At 39.7% G+C, this 17,988-nt stretch overlaps 1 protein-coding gene across 2 annotated transcripts in view; it reads right to left on the bottom strand.

Moving 5' to 3' along the window:
• Positions 1-17,988, bottom strand: part of MTHFD2L (methylenetetrahydrofolate dehydrogenase (NADP+ dependent) 2 like) — a 145,345-nt gene that overhangs the window by 16,788 nt on the left and 110,569 nt on the right. Inside the window, exon 7 of one of the 2 annotated variants that reach the window (XM_052642089.1) lies at positions 10,423-10,548. In XM_052642089.1, coding sequence (XP_052498049.1) covers positions 10,423-10,548 — 126 coding nt within the window. Of the gene's footprint in view, positions 1-10,422; positions 10,549-14,498; positions 14,728-17,988 lie in introns of those variants that run through there. The other variant, XM_052642090.1, reaches the window with a different exon arrangement.

The raw sequence follows: 17,988 nt of genomic DNA, 5'->3' as shown, positions 1-17,988 counted from the left end.
CACAGATTAATAGTTCTCTAAAAGTGATTCATTCCAAAATAGCTTTATTTCCTTAGAAACTGGTAATATGCTCTTACTCTCCCAGCTTTAGAATGTACATTTAAGAGTAAGTAGTACCAAAATCAGCTTCCCAGGTGGCACTAGTGGTAAAGTTCCTGCCTGCCAATGCAGGAGACCCTAGAGACACAGGTTCAATCCCTGGAGCGGGACTATCCCCTGAAGGAGGGCATGGCAACCCACTCAAGTATTCTTGCCTGGAGAATCCCATGGACAGAGGAGTTTGGTGAGCTATAATCCATAGGGTCACAAAGAGTTGGACATGACTGGAGCAACCTAGCACGCACACACAGTACCAAAGCCACTTCCAAAAAATGGTTACTTTGACATATAATCTAGAGAATATAGTGCTTCCCTGGTGGCTCAGATGGTAAAGAGTCTGCCTGCAGTGCAGAAGACCCAGGTTCAATCCCTAGGTTGGGAAGATACCCTGGAGAAGGGCATGGCAACCCACTCCAGTATTCTTACTGGAGAATTCCAGGGACAGAGGAGCCTGGTGGGCTACAGTCCAAGAGGGTGCAAAGAGTAGGACATGACTGAGAGACTAACACACACTAGAGAATATAAATTCTGTGGGAACAGGGACTCGGTCTATCTGTGTGTGCCAAATCCCTGGTACCTTGAAGGTGTGTTGAGTGAGAAGTGTGCACTGAAAAAACCAATGTATGATTCAGTGGATGTATCACTACTGAACCTAGATTGCTGTAGATTAATAATGTGTCAGATGCCACCTTCAGTGGGAGCTTTTGTTCCCATTCAGGCAACTATAAGGAATTATTTCTGTAATGTAAGAGTAACCCTAGAGATTTATAAGTTATCCAGGATTATCATGCAATATCCAGTGATATGGTTGAGAAGGTTGAGACCTGGTGTGGGATCAAGATACAAAAGCAATGGAGGACAGGAAGCTTACATTACAGAGGAGTACAATTCAGTAGCGGATGACTAAATAAAAGTGTAAGGCAGTACAGGGTTAAGAACAGAAAGAGTAGGGCAGATTGAGACCTACTATGGGAGTTTGGAGAAGATGGGGACTATTGGGTGACAACAGATCTGACTGGAAGAGAGCTGAGGTCAGAAAAGTAATGAGGAGCTGAGTGGTAATTGAAAGGTGAAATTACATATGTCCAGGTTAGTACTCTAGGGGGAATGGAGAGAAAGGCTGAATAATGTGCACTTACAAAAACACACATACACTGTTTTTTGCCAGATATTATGCTCAGGAAGTCTCATACATTAGCTCATGTGAGGTGATTATTTCATTTAATCTTTATAACAACTCTATAAGATAGGTATTATTATCTCAGTTTTTTGGATGATAAAATCAAGTCTCAGAGAGGTGAAGTGATTTGCCAAGATCCTAATTGTTTTAAGCAACAGAGCTAGAATTCAAACCTAAATCAGTCTAACTCCAAATTATAGCCTTATATAAAATAGTGTACATAACATAAAGAGATCATGGAGCAAAAGGTAACTCTCAGGGTTTGAATGTAGAGTTCCATGCATAAATAAGACATCTGGAAGCACCTATAGTAAAAGAAGAGAAAATATAGATGAAAAGCTGCTTTGAAAAGAACTTCAGGAGTTTCAGTTCCTTTATAGTAGTTTCTTATAAGAACAGAACCTTCTGTGTAATTCTGGATCCTCTTCTGTCCTCATATTTTGACTACGGCATTTGAATTTTGAGGAATAATTCTGACCAGATGGAGTCCCAAATTATAGGGTTCTTTTTGCTCTAGGAGAGATTTGTCTAGTGGAGATTCTTTTGAAGAATGCATGGTAAGGCTATAACTATTTGGACCAAATCACAATTATTTAGAATATCATACTTTCCTTATTCAACAAACAATGTTGGATCACTTATTGAGTACATAAGGCCTTTTGGAATCTTTCCTCTTTCCTTTTGATCTGCTGTTCCCTTCCCATGGAAAGAGCCCCATTTTTTTCCTGCCCACTCTCTGCCCTATATACACATAAATAGATGAAATTCACTGATCATTTCAAACTCATCTCAAAAGAATACCTTCACTCCTGCCTATTTGAGAACTCTTAGAGTCATAAATAATTCTCCTCTTTCTTTTATATCTAATCACTTAGCCAATCATTCTAACTCTCCTTTTAAATTTTATCTACCATCTAACTACCTCTTAATACTTTCAACCATTACCACCTGGGTCCACACCCCATCTTGGATAATTTCTTACCTGGATAATTACAATGGGTTCTTAACAGGTACCCTAACAGGTACCTCACCTCTCTAAGGTACCCTAACAGGTATCCTAACAGGTACCTTAACAGGTACCCTAACAGGTATCCTCACCTCTCTAAGGTTGATTTGTTATTCAAAAAAACAGGATGATCTTGTTAAATGCAAAAAAAAAAAATGCATAAATATCCTGCAAAGGCTTTGGCGTAAATCCTCAATGGCTTTCCACTGCACTTAGAGTAAAATTCAAATTCCTTTCCATGATATGTAAGGCCATTCATGATGTGGTACCCCTGCTGCTTCCTCTTTATTTCCCAGCATTCTTCCCCTTATTTATTTTGTCCCCAGTTACAGTGGCCTTCCTCAGCTCATCAAAACCAGCAGGCGCATTGTACCTCAAGGTTTTCACCCTGCTCATCCATGTGTCTAGACTGTTCCTGCCCCATATATCCACATGGCTCTCGACTTGACTTTGTTCAGATCAGCAGTTAGCCTGCTGTGACCACTCTTTCTCAACAACCTAAGGCCATCAATCTCTAGCCCCGGCCCCCACATATTGTTTTATTCTTGTAACATTAAATACTGCTTAATATAGTATGCTGCTGTTGCTGCTGCTAAGTTGCTTCAGTCGTGCCCGATTCTGTGCAACCCCATAGATGGCAGCCCACCAGGCTCCCCCGTCCCTGGGATTCTCTAGGCAAGAACACTGGACTGGGTTGCCATTTCCTCCTCCAATGCATGAAAGTGAAAAGTGAAAGTGAAGTTGCTCAGTTGTGTCTGACTCTTAGCGACTCCGTGGACTGAAGCCCACCAGGCTCCTCCATCCATGGGATTTGTCAGGCAAGAGTACTGGAGTGGGGTGCCATTGCCTTCTCCTAATATATTATATTATATATTTATTATCTGTCTTCTCCAACCAGAAGGTAAGCTCTTTGTCGGGAAGGACTTTGCCTGTGTCAGTCACTGTTGCATCCCAAATGCTCATAGCAATGCCTGACACTTGGCATCCCCACCCCCCTGCATCCCACCCCCAGCCCTTCTGTGGCCTCCAGGGATTCCAGAGAGGGCCCTGAGCACCTCTCCCCTTCCTACCATCTTCCTCAGCATTTTTTAGAAAGGGCTGTAGTGAGAAGCCAGAGAAGCAGCTGGGCCTCTACTGTGCAGAGAATTATGGGCCAGAGAGAAATCACTGACAGGGGCAGGACTTGGCTGGTGTATCCCCTCCACGGCTGGAGGTGTCCTGTTCCTGGGGTAGGTTAAGAAATGAGTGAGTTATAGACCTAGGAATGGACAGACAAACTGATCCAGCACCTGACCTTCTCTTTCCTCTTACTGCCCCAGGGTGGCTGGGTTAGATGCCCCCTTTTCCCTCTCTCTCTAGGACCACCCCACTCCTCACCTACAAATCTCTCAAGTTCAAGCACAGACTCCATCATGAACACTGTTTTCCCTGGTACCTTATGGAGCTGGCGCTGGCCCTGCCTCCCTCTGTGACCTACAGGGCAAGGTAACAGCTCCAGAAGGTCACTTGGCCCCATTGCTCTCCCAGACTCTCCATTCATCTATTGAGGGATGCTTAGCTTATTTTCATATCTTGGCTCTTATGAGTAAAACTACACTAAACAAGACCTATCTTTTCTGTATCCTATTTTCATTTCCTTTGGATAAGAGAAGTGGGATTGCTGGATCATACATCAGTAGTGTTGATTTAATGTAGTTGATACTATACATAACAATGAAATCTGAATATGAAATAATGAAAACTATCCTGTTCACTATAGCTTCATAAAACAATAAAATACTTAGGAATAAACTTAACCAAGGAAATGAAAGATCTATACAATGAAAACTGCAAGATTTTGATGAAAGAAATTGAAGAAGACACTAATAATAAATGGAAAGATATTCTATGTTCATGAATTAGAAGAAATAATATTTTTTTAAATGTCTATAAGCTTCCCTTGTGGCTCAGCTGGTAAAGAATCCACCTGCAATGTGGGAGACCTGGGGTTGATCCCTGGGTTGGGAAGATCTCCTGGAGAAGGGAAAGGCTACCCACTCCAGTATTCTGGCCTAGAGAATTCCACGGACTGTATAGTCCATGGGGTCACAAAGAGTCAGACTTGACTGAGTGACTTTCACTTCACTTCACATGCTACCCAAAGCCGTCAATATATTTGATTCAATCTCTATCAAAATTCCAATGGCATTTTTCACAGAAACAGAAAAAAAATCTTAAAATTTGTATGGAAACACAAAGACCCTAAATAGCTAAAGCAGTCCTGAGAACAAAGGTGAAGGACCCATTTCAAACAATATTTTGTGCTTGTGCTGTTGTGTCCAGCTCTCTGCAACCCCATGGACTATAGCCCACCAGGCTTCTCTGTCTGTGGAATTTTCCAGGCAAGAATACTGGAGTGGGTTGCCATTTCCTCCTTCAGGGAATATTCCTGACCCAAGGATTGAACCTGTGTCTCTTTCGTCCCCTATATTAGCAGGCAGATTCTTCACCACTGAGTCACCTGGGAAGCAAACAATATATAAAGATATAATAATGAAAGCAGTAAAACAGACACACAGACCAATGAAAGAGAACTGAGAACTCAGAAATAAATCCCCTACATAGGGTCAGCTAACATTTGACAAGGGAGTCAAGAACACTTCATCGGAAAAGGAAAATCTCTTCAAAAAATGATACGGGGGAAACTGGATAAACACATGAAGAAAAATGAAATCAGGGCTCTAGCTCACAGCATTCACAAAAATTAACTTAAAATGGATTAAACTCTATTTAATACCTCATACCATAGAACTCCTAGAAGAAAACATAGGGAAGAAACTCTTAACATTGGTCTTAGCAGTAGGTTTTTCGCTATGACACCAAAGCACAAGCAACAAAAGTAAAAATCAAGTGGGAAGCATCAAACTAAAAAGCACCAGCACAGAAAAATTAACAACAGAGTGAAATGGCAACCTACAATTGCAAACCACATACTGGATAAGAATTTAATAACCAAAATATATGAAGAACTCACACGACTCAATAGCAAAGATATAAAAATAAAACTCAAACAACTCAATTAGAAAATGGGCCAAGGAACTGAATGGACATGTTTTCCAAAGAAAATATACAAGTGACCAATAGGTACATAAAATGTTGCTCAATCATCAGAGAAATGTAAATCAAAACCACAATGAGATATCACCTCACATTTGTCAGAATGGCTACTTGTCAAAAAGACAAGAAATAACAAGTGGTAGAGAAGATCTGGAGAAAAAGGGAACACTTGTGCACTGTAGATGCGAATGTAAATTGGTACAAACACTGCTGAAAACTGGATGGAGTTCCTCAAAAAATTAAAAATAGATCCAGCAATCCCAGTCTTGGGTATATATCCAGAGGCAGGTTCTAACAGCAAGTAACTCATCTTTCCTAGCTGGGCATACACACAAAAATCTTAGTCCTTGAACCAGGGGAAATATGTAGGCTTCTCTTTCTCAATAGTCAAAATAAGTGGTAAGAAAGCCTTAGGTGAAGAGTGCAAAGAAATAGAAGAAAACAATACAATGGGGAAAAGCGAGATCTCTTCAAGAAAGCTGGAGATACCAAGGAACACTTCATGCAAAGATGGGCACAATGAAGGACAGAAACAGCAAAGATCTAACAGAAGCAGAAGAGATTAAGAAGAGGTGGCAAGAATACACAGAATTACCCAAAAAAGGTCTTAATGGCCTGGATAACCATGACAGTGTGGTCACTCACCTAGAGCCAGACATCCTGGAGTGTGAAGTCAAGTGGGCCTTAGGAAGAACTGCTAAGAACAAAGCTAGTGGAGGAGATGGAATTCCAGTGGAGCTATTTCAAATCCTAAAAGACGATGCTGTGAAAGTGCTGCACTCAATATGCCAGCAAATTTGGAAAACACAGCAGTGGCCACAGGTTTCATTCCAATCCCAAAGAAGGGCAATACCAAAGAATGTTCAAACTGCCATACAATTGCACTCACTTCACATGCTCAAAATCCTTCAAGCTATGCTTCAGCAGTACATGAACTGAGAAATTCTAGATGTACGAGCTGGATTTTAAAAAGGCAGAGGAACAAGAGGTCATATTGCCAACATCTATCAGATCACAGAAAAAACAAAATTCCAGAAAAACATCTACTTCTGCTTCAGTGACTATGCTAAAACATTTGACTGTGTGGATCACAACAAACTGGAAAATTCTTCAAGAGATGGAATACCAGACCATCTTACCTATCTCCTAAGAAGCCTATTTGCAGGATAAGAAGCAACAGTTAAAACTGGACAAGGAACAAGTTTTATTAAAGGCAAAATGAGGACTGTAGCCCAAAAGCTATTTCAGATAGCTCTGAGAAACTGCTCCACCGAGTCTGGGGAAAGGTCAGTGATTTTGGTGAAGGGACAGTACGTGTAATCAGGCTTGTTGAAAGTTGATGCTAGTCTCCTGAAAATTACTGCTAGTCACGAGGAGCAGATGTCACCATGAAGGGTTTTAGTGCTTTTCTAGCCACGAGGAGATGCAAGAATTGGGCTCATAAAATCTTCTGAAAATCTCTATCTGAAGACCTGTTCTGCCAGTTGTTCCCAGATCACACAGTGCCTCATTTCTATCTCCACCCTGAACTCCTTTCAGGGAATGTTGAAGGTCAGCAGCTGCAGCAGCTCATGATTTAATCCTTGTGGAGGCAGATGGCTAGTGCCAGTGTGTAGTTGGCATAACAATACCTACCTTATAGGGTTATCATAATAACTGAATCAAAATTAAACAATACATGCTTATAGGGTTATTCATATGTAAAAGGCTGAGAACAATACCTAGTACCCTATAAGCACTTCACAAACACTGGCTATGAGAACACAGAAATAAGAGCAGGAAACCCTAGCGGATGAAGGAAGATGCAGTTTAGAGGAAAACATATCTAAACCCAAAGAAAAATCTGACCTCAAAGTCAAAAGGAAATATTTAGGGTGTTTTTATGTTCTCTTTTGTCAAGAACTATAGTAAGTGTGATGCAACCTTCATGTTGTATTTGATATAAAATATCAGTCTTCTTAGAGAGAAGCCTGATTTAAAAATGAGGTCAAAACATCTAATAATGAAGCAGAATACATATAGGCATGTGTATTTTCTTAGAAAGAAAATAGACTAAACGGCACCTGGTTCTATAAATCACTGAATTTGTAAAATATTCTGCAATTATTTACATATTTCCAGTAATACCTAAAGGGGGTCGTGGATGAAATTATTCTTTAAAAATCATTCCCACTGAAGTAATCTACTTGAAGTAGGTCATCCTGTTTCCTTTATAAGTGAGCCAAGATTTCTGCAAGGACCATTTACTTCAGCTCTGCATTTTACCTGTATCTGGTTTATCTGTCTTGGCTATAGTTATAATGAAACTTTCATCGATACTCACAAATCAGCCACAATTTCCCTGTGGCAATTTACAGCTGACTGCTACCTATAAGTTTTGCAGTAGAACCCACGTGAAAGTCCCTCCCTCTCAGCTTCGGGATCATCCCTCACCTCAGGTTAAGTCCTGATGAACAATCTGAAGAGCAGCATGTCAAAACCTATCACTTGCGTGCTCCTCTGGGTGACTGAGTCATGGCCTCACCGGTAAGGCCTTCTTTACCAAGTCCAGGTCTTAGGGCTCTGGCTCCATGAACCAGCAGGGCGACAAGAGTAATTTTATAAATCATATAGGCATGTTTTATGATAGGATCAGAAAAACCTGACTTTCTGAAAGTTTCTATGTTTTTACACAGTCATGTGGCAACACTCAGCTGAATGTCCAAGATACACCCAAGTGTTAGAGCTGGAAGGAACAATTGCCATCATTGCTGTCAACCGATAACAACATTGTTGGACAGAGAGGTTGCTAAGTTAATGGGTTGCAATAATAGGTCTCAGAGCACCTCTGCAGCCTCTCAGCCCAGTGCTCTTCCTTATATTAGTCTCTCACAGTCATGTCCTTTTTTGTTTCATTATATAGTTAGATACACATAACTGTAATTTAATAGATACTACCAAGGGATTGTATATCAACATGTGACAGCATATGCACCCACCCCACAATGCTCATTTAAAAAAAATGTTTTCATAAAATCTGAATTGAATGAAATATCATATAGGAGAAGGGTCTTATAAAACACTGCCAAATGCCAGCTAGGTCAGCTTGCCCCACAAGTACATGCAAGGTTGTGAGCTGTGTTTAATATCCTGCTTTCTTGCATTGAGCTGGTTGTCATGTGCTGTCGATGCCATCTGGATGCATAATAAGTGTGTGGTGATTTTGCAATAAACACACAGTAACTATAATGTAATCCAGAAGCAGAATGACTGCAAAAAAAAAAAAAAGGTAAACTTTTAAAATGAAATCTATCCGTACTTGATATTTCAAGTTAAGAAATTCAAATATGTTATAGATATCTGACATTAGTGATTGAACATGAAAAATTAAATAAAGAAAAGGGGTCATTTCCTAAAGAGGTCAGTTTGGACACACACATACACACAGACATACATGCTCAGTTGGGGAGCCACCTTGCTAGGTTGGCAGGGCTCCATGAATGACAGCCTGTGGGGGCAGCCGATGATAAGGTCCATGTGTACTTTGCTCTCTTCATCATTCTGTCTCCAGAGCGTTTGTCTTCAGATTTCCCTTTTCTTTTTAGTACCAGGCTTAGCTTCCCTACTTGGACCTGGTCCCTGATGCACCCTGAAATCTCACATTCAAGGGCCAATACCTTACTCAGAAGGACGCTTCTGAGTCTGCATAGTCATTTGTATTACCTACCACTATAGGATTGGGCAAATCATCAGCTAATGACCAAATTCCAAGAGAAAATGTGAAGTTTGAATTATTTTTTAAAAAAGAGCATGATTTTCCCTTTCAATTTGTCTGTAAAGACACACTTTTAACTTAAGGAAGTTCTTGCATGATCCTGCTTTTTTGGACAGAACGACCAATCCGATATACAAAATATGTCTAATATGAAAATATCTCTACTTTATTATATGCATGTATTATTAGATAGCTAAGATTCCTCAATTATATTGAAAAGCCCAATGCAGGTAAGTATTTGACAAAGATACTGGAAGTAAAATTGGATTGGGGGTCAGGCATCTAAAAATATATCTCGCGGTTAAGTTTCTTCATCTATACAGCTAAGGCATTGGGTTAGAATTTCTTTTGTTCCTACACATTGGCTGCTTTGTCTCTTTCATTGGCCATAGTAACGTTAACCTAACTCCTCTTTCTCATCCTCTTTAAAACACAAGTGAGGGAAACTGACTTGAACTATCCAGGGAACTATTTAGATCTGAAATATAGTGAGGGCTAGCAAACATATCCCAAGACAGCTTCTGGCACTGAAAATGAATGGCTGAGTATAAAGCATGGATGATGAAGGACAGAGATACGCTCCCAACAGTCAAAACAACAAAACTGCACTAAGAAAACTGCACTACAAGGAATTTAATCTTAAAACTAAATGTTAATGATGTCATTATATTTTTCTCCCAAGAAGGAAGAAGAGGAAAGGAAGGATAGAAGGAAGGACAGAAAGAAAGAAAGAAGGAAAGTAGGAAGGAAGAAGTGAAGGAAAGAAATCAGGCAGAGGAAGGAAATATGTGAGTGTCATTAAACTCTTTTCCATCAGAGGAAAGATTAATGTAATAATTAATAATAATGCCCAAATCTGGGCTTCCCTGATGCTCTAGTGGTTAAGAATCGACCTGCCAATGCAAGGGACACGGTTCAAACCCTGGTCTAGGAAGATCCCACGTGCTGTGGAGCAACTAAGCCCATGTGCCACAACTACTGAGCCAGTGCTCTACAGCCTGTGAGCTGCAACTACTGAAGCCTGCAAGCCTAGAATCTGTGCTCCACAAGAGAAACCACTGCAATGAGAAGCCTGTGCAACACAATGAAGAGTAGCCCCTGCTCACTGCAACTAGAGAAATGTCTGTGAAGCAACAAAGATCCAGCACAGCCAAAATAAATAATCTTAAAAAACATTATAAAAAAGTAATGCCCCAATCAAATAGAAAATCTCTCTTTCAACTATCAAAACATGCAAAGTTGAACCTCTGTTTTTCTTCACTTGTCAAAAGAGATGCAGTTTATTACCTTCAAAGTCCACATCTCCAACGAGTTTTGTCTTTCCTGTGATTGGGTCATGGACATAGTTGATACCAACGTCGATTACAGCAGCACCTTCCTTAACCATATCAGATGTGATCAACTTTGGGACACCTAGAAGCAAAACAGAGTTGTAAGACACTGGAAAATACTTAAACTTTGTCCTTGAGCATAACAAAGATTTATACATCCGGTATTTTTGTTGTCATGGAAAGATAGCACATGAGGGTATCGCTGGATGAAATCCTGCTAGGGTTTACCCTTTTACCTTAGAGACTGCTTGCTGCTGCTGCTGCTGCTAAGTCGCTTAAGTCGTGTCTGACTCTGTGCGACCCCACAGACGGCAGCCCACCAGGCTCCCCCGTCCCTGCGATTCTCCAGGCAAGAACACTGGAGTGGGTTGCCAGTTCCTTCTCCAATGCATGAAAGTGAAAAGTGAAAGTGAAGTCGCTGGATTGCTTAGCAGACTTCAAATGGACCCAGCTTGAGCAGCCTCCTTTTGTATTTCATGTACTATAAATAGCATGGGGAGATTATGGAGATAAAACAGGTTTCTGTTGAGGGTGAGTGCAGTGGAGTGAAAACAACTAGGAAGATGGAGGCAGAGACAAGGAAGTGAGGGAGGGAAGGAGGATAAAAAAGACAAAACGTGAAATGGTAATATCCATTTTTCTCAGGGTTGTGGTAGACTGTAAAGTGCTGTGTGCAAAGTAGTATCTTATCATTTCCAAACATAAAAGACTATCCTGCTTTGATTTTTTCTTGGTTTCTTTGATTCATCATGTCTGTATATAACTTGGAATGGTAAGAAACCGTACATTCTTTTCAGTTTCTCCATTTGAATTTGAAAGATAGCTCTACAGAAAAGTGATGTCACCATCTATTTTTTATAACTCTTTTCAAATTTTATTTCAGGTGCAACAATATCAGCTAACGATAGCTAGTGCTCCAATTTTTTTTTTTTTTTTTTTGCTATAAGTTAACAAATCATTTCTAAACTCAGTGTCTTAAACCAACAACTTATTATTATGTTCCACAGTTGTGTGAGTTGACTGAGCTCAGCTGGATGGATCTTCCTGGGGGTTTTTCATATGAATGGAGTCAATTAGTGGCTGCAGTTTGAAGCATCTCAACCTGTGACATCGCTGGTTGTCCGAGGTGGTGCATTCACAGGCCTGCAGTTGAGCTCGTCTGGGGATGCTGACTAGAGCACACATATGTGGCCTCTCCGTGCAGCTTGGACTTCTCACAGCCCCGTAGCTGGCTTCCAGGAGTGAGTATTCCAATCCAGGAGTGAGTGTTCCAAGTGGCAGGAAATAGAAGGCACCCATTGCTTGAGGATGGAACCTGGAAACTAGCACAATGTTGCTTCTGTCATATTCTATTGGTCAGGAAGTGACAGAATCCACTTAGATTGAAAAGGAGGGGTAGAGACACCACTTCCCAATGGGAGGAGAATTAAAGAATTTGTGTCCATCTTTATTCCATCAGCGTGCCTCTGGAGGACACTGTGTCTGGAATGTGATTTACTCATTTTCACACTACATCCCTTAACCAGAATAGGGTAATCTGTTTGGTATCATCAGAGGCTTTCTTCTATCATCTGAATATCCAGATGCGTTAACTGTCATCTTGTGACATATGATTTTTAGTGATAGTAAGAATTAAAAGTCTAAGAAGACAGGGCCAAAATAGATGCAGGTAGCTGACAAGGTTCCTCAGCCACACCAATGATACAACCAAGATGGTTATCAATGCTTGAGAGAGATTTTTCTCTTGTTTTCCTATCCTGCCCCAGAGAAGTTCTCCTTTTTTATCAGTTCTAGCATAGATAGTGAGTAATGCTCCAAATAAAGTAATAAAATCTTGTATATTCTTAGCATCCAATAGAAAAAAGAAACCATAAGTGATTATGGCAGCAGGAAATAGTTTTAAAATTAAAATGACAATGAAGTAGTTATTAAAATCCAGCTACTATGATTTGGGGAAAGATCCATATTTCCCTTTCAATTAGGACCATTCAATACAGTATCTTAATGAATATCAATTGGCAGTAGTCAAATACACAGTTTTCCAAAGTGAGGGAAATGTGAGCTTGATTCTAATTCTCAGGAAAATTACAAAATGGAAAACAACTGAATGCATTCTTTTTTTTTTTTCTGATGATGATGTTACATATGTCCATTGCAGAAAGTGTCAAAAATATCTAAAAGGTTACGCTGAAAACAAAAATCACTATAATCTTGCCATCCAAAGATAATAAATGTATTTTATTGTATTTGTTTCTAGGATTTCAAAATGTTTCTTCATTAGATATAAAAGCCTATAAAAAGATATATAGTTTTGTTTGTATTGTGCCTTATTGTTTATCTTTGAATTAAAATTAAATTGTAAGCATTTTCCTTTTTCATCAATTATTTAAAATTTTAAAACCGCAAGAAATAATTTATTATATACATTACCATAGTACGTTATTCATTCCTGCAGTCTTTTCAATACTTTGGTATCATAAATAATGCAGTGATGATCATTTGTGTTCAGGAAACTATGATGATTTCTTACCTGCAGCAGCAAGTTTGACAGTTTTTTACTGAAGCCTTATGATGGGACTCAGTGAAACATGATGGAAAAACATGGGTTGAATAAAAGCTCTTAATGGTAGAGTCATGACTGGTTAAATAATACATTCTGAAACAGCTTATCAATGCATCTATAAGAAGGTCTCTTGAGGTCTTCCATGAAAAGTATCTTTCAGTGCCACTTTCAAATTTTGTGAGAACTTGGAAGAATGCATTGGCATCACAATAGTTAGTTATTTTATCCTTGTCCTCCTCCAGGTCCATTTTCCACCCTTCTCTGCTCTACTTTACGGCAGGGATGGGACTAATTCTTATAGAGGTCTTGTGTGTTTCCTCTCTCTCTTGGAACCCTGTCACAGCCATGAGAACAAATACAAGCCTCCCTGCTGGCAGATCCAAATCCCGTGGAAGAGAGCTGAGTCGTTTCAGGGAAGCCATCCTAGACCAGTCATCTAGCCAACCATCAGCTGAAGGCCGATGTTTGAACAAGCCAAGTCATGGTCAGAATATTTGAGCTAAGATCACCATAATTGACCAGCTGAACCAGACTCATGAGAAATTTATTTTAAAGGGTGTTGTTTATATTGACTGAGTTTGGGGGTGTTTGGTTGTATTTTAATACAGCAAAAGCTGCATAATCCATATTAGCAAATGACACAAAATTGGACAGGACAGCTAGTACGTAGCTACTTTGGAATAGTGGACTATCAATAGTAATAAGAATTTGAAAGAGGTTCTGTATATAATTCTGACCAGCTGGCTGTACTTGATTAAAAACTCACTCTCACTAAAAACTATTAGGTTGCTCCAAGACAAATAATGTCCAGATACAGGGATGTAATGTTTTCCACTATATTTTCAGCAGACTCTCTCTGAAAATGTTGGTTGTATTCTAGAGGGTGATCTCGAGAAGAATGATGAAAATGGATCTGGAAATCATGTCATATGGAACAAGTGCTATCAAACTAGTTGGTTCAACTCTTTACCCATCAGGTTGTGACAAGAAGAAAAAGTTTATGCCACAATGTAAAACAACTATATCAGTAAACATGCTTTTAAATTCACCGAGCTTTATTTTTTAATGGCACCCCACTCCAGTACTCTTGCCTGGAAAATCCCGTGGATGGAGGAGCCTGGTAGGCTGCAGTCCATGGGGTCGCTGAGAGTTGGACACAACTCAGTGACTTCACTTTCACTTTTCACTTTCATGCATTGGAGAAGGGAACGGCAACCCAGTCCAGTGTTCTTGCCTGGAGAATCCCAGGGACGGGGGAGCCTGGTGGGCTGCCGTCTATGGGGTCGCACAGAGTTGGACACAACTGAAGCAACTTAGCAGCAGCAGCAGCTTTATTTTTTCATAGAAAGAATTTTTCAATGAAAATAGCAATATGCTGATTTCGTTTTTTACTTCGGCAGAGCTGGGTCTTCTTGCAGTTTGCAGGCACTCTGTTGCAGCACGTGGGCCTCTCTAGTTGCAGCATATGCTGCAACTCGTTGTCCCGTGACATGTAGGATCTTAGTTCCCTGACCAGGGATTGAACTCTTGTCCTCTGTATTGGCAGGCAGATTCTTAACCACTGGACCACAAGGGAAGTCCCAGTATGCTGATTTATATTCTGCTGCAGCTCTTTATGTTGATTTGGATTTATAACTTATAGTTCCCAAAGGGTGAGGAACAGCCATGGGTCAGTATTGGTCCACACACTGAATATCTCTGAAACAGAGGAATGGTTGAATAAACTCAAGTTGCCTTTCTCAGGGGGGAAAAAAAAACCCTAAAAACTAAAAATAATCAAAACCCAATAATTGTGTCTTCAGTGTGTTAAACTTGATTTACTTTATATATTTTCAGAAGGAAGAATGAAGGGACAAGGAAGGGAATAGATTTTAGCTCAATACAGAGAATATTTTAAGAATAATAAGCCACAAAGAGAAATACTGTCCTTATTCCCTATTAGAAATGTTCACAATAGGGTAAAGATGAGATTGAATTGGGAAAGTTAATGATGCTTTCAAATTTTATGATTTAAAGATTCTCTTTTCTCTAATTAAAATAATTCTGTTTTCTTTCTTCTCTCAAGTAATTCATTTCTGAATCCTTGCAGACCTCTGACCCTGTCATTCTGCTAAACAAAAGGAAGAAATAATTGAACAAACTTCAATTGTATTTAACAGTTGAATGATAACAAATAGGCATATAGGATACCTACTTCAGATATGTTAAATAAGTTGTCCACTGACATTGTTGTCTTGTAGAGACAAATGACTGGAAGTAAAGTTGTTCATTAATTTTACCTTAAAAGACACTGAAAAGAAATTTCTTAGACATGAGGTGTTTGGTTCTCCAAATAAAGAAATGCAATATATTTAAATTAAATTATTATCATTTGATAAAGTGGCATATTAAAAACTATTTAAACATTTGGAGAAGACTTTCAGTCTAGTTCAGTTCAGTCACTCAGTTGTGTCTGACTCTTTGCAACCCCATGGACTGATTTTAGATAGTAGTCCAAAAAAGACTTTAGATACTAGTAGAATGTGAAGTCAGAAAAATTTTTATTTGCTTTTTTGTTAAAGTTGAAAATGAACAGTAGTTTCAAGTGAATATTTCCTATGAGCTTTTTCTTTTTGATGTGATAGTTCCATAGAAACTTATCCTTAATTTGAAGACTCAAGTATTATATGTGAGAACCAAAACCATCCACATCCACATAACTTACTCTATATATTGACATAACTTTATTATTTCATTATCTTTATCAATGCAACTTTATTACTCTAGGAAACTCTTGCTCAGAAAGATAAAAATTTTAAGCAATTTTATTGTCTCAGGAACACATCAAAAGACTTATTTTAATTAACATCAAACTGTTTGACATCTCAACAGATAGTATCAAAATTTTTGAGACTCGGAAATCCTTGCTTTAAATCCTCTCCTTGTTGTGTCTTCAACCCTAAACTTTTATATTATGATCTTTACCTAATCCTACTGAAAATCTCTTATTAAGAGACTTGCCTTAAAACAAACTTCAAGCTTTATCTCTTGCAACCCCATGGACTGTAGCCCACCAGGCTCCTCTATCCATGGGATTCCTGAGGCAAGCATTCTGGAATGGGTTGCCATTTCCATCTCCAGGGGATCTTCCCCACCCAAGGATCAAACCCACATCTCCTGCATTGCAGGCAGATTCTTTACTATCTGAGCCACCAGGGAAACCCCCAAAACAAACTTCAACATATCCTAAATATTCCAACTTTGCTTCTACACCCTAAGATGTTACTAAGGTAAAGTAGCTCACTGGGGCTGGTGTGGGGTGGGGGTTGGGGGGCGGCGATTTCTGATTTGTAGAATTTGGTGATTTCTGTGGTATAAGTATTCCTATCATGGCTGACTTCAAGTTACCAAGGTGACATGACTGAACATGGAATTGGGAAGAGATGTTCAGAATCCTTCTCAGGCTAATAAGAGTTAGCTCCAGCACACCACTGCCTCTAAGGGACTGTCAAGTTGTGTTCTCCCATGTTTCTCTAACCTAACTCAAATTTGTCTTATTGATAGATTGTTTGGATGACATCTGGGGGAAACCAGTGTTCAACAGTACTGGGGATCTGTGAAAATCTAATCAATAACTTCTCTTGGCCATGGTCCAGGAACTCAAGTTGGAACCATGGTTGCCTCTTTGGCCCTTTGAGCCTCTTCCTGGTACAGGGAGCTGTCGGCCTCTGTGACTGGGATGATGAGGTAAGTCTTGCATTGAGTCCCAACTCTGATTTCTTTTCTTTAAAAGTCCCCAAATGCTGAGTTTATTTTGTCTTCTTTAAATAAGAAACTCATTTTAGGAATCCTTTGATTATGCTGCTGCTAAGTCACTTCGTGTCCGACTCTGTGCGACCCCATAGATGGCAACCCACCAGGCTCCCCCGTCCTTGGGATTCTCCAGGCAAGAACACTGGAGTGGGTTGCCATTTCCTTCTCCAATGCATGAAAGTGAAAAGTGAAAGTGAAGTCACTCAGTCGTGTCCGACTAGTAGCGACCCCATGGACTGCAGCCTACCAGGCTCCTCTGTCCATGGGATTTTCCAGGCAAGAGTACTGGAGTGGGGTGCCATTGCCTTCTCCGTCCTTTGATTATATGTTCAGTTAAATAACTTTTATCTTTGGTGGAAGTCAGTGCTATTACTTACAACACAATTTGTCTCTATCGCTGTCATCTTTTGTTGTATATCTATAAAGGAAGAGTTCACAGGGAGGCGATGTGGGTAAGGTAGATAAATCCATTATTCAAAAAAAAAAATCCATTATTCAAACTGACCCTGAAGACTGAAAAATTTGGAAAGTGTCTTTTGAATTTTGGAAAATCCTATGGATAAGTTTTGCCTCAGCTCACTTGTTCCCTTGGCTAAGATGATAAAAAAATCTGCCTGCAGTGCAGGAGACCTGGGTTCGATCCCTAGGTCAGGAATATCCTCTCAAGAAGGGAATGGCTACCCACTCCAGTGTTCTTGTCTGGAGAATTCCACAGACAGAGGAGCCTGGCAGGCTTACAGCCCATTGGACCACAAAGGGTTGGATACGACTGAAGTGATTTAGCATTAGCATGGCATCCCAAATATCCAATGTTCTGCTTTCTTTTTTTTTTTTTATGTTTCAGAGGGAGTATCTGAGGCATTTAGATTCTAAAATTGTCCCCTTAAAATATGTCTTCACCGAAGCAAACAAAAAGTGAAAAACTAAAAATGATCTCTTTTAGAGTCTTCCAAGTCTTAGTACAAATCAAATAGCTCTTATCTTCCCCCAACTTATCTTCATCCACTTCCTCTGACTTGTTCCTTTTACCTCCTAACTGGCTAGAAAAATCTCCAAAGTGCAATTACTTCATACAATTAACCACCCCTCCCCTCACCTTCAGAAACAGGGAAAATTGCATTGTTTTAAGGCCTAGTCTCATACTGAGCCAACAAGCCAAGTGATAAA

The sequence above is a fragment of the Budorcas taxicolor genome, chromosome 6, assembly GCF_023091745.1.
Source record: "Budorcas taxicolor isolate Tak-1 chromosome 6, Takin1.1, whole genome shotgun sequence".
Taxonomy (NCBI): Eukaryota; Metazoa; Chordata; class Mammalia; order Artiodactyla; family Bovidae; genus Budorcas; species Budorcas taxicolor.
Note: the sequence above shows the minus strand (reverse complement) of the source record. Positions and strands in the feature narration are given on the sequence as shown.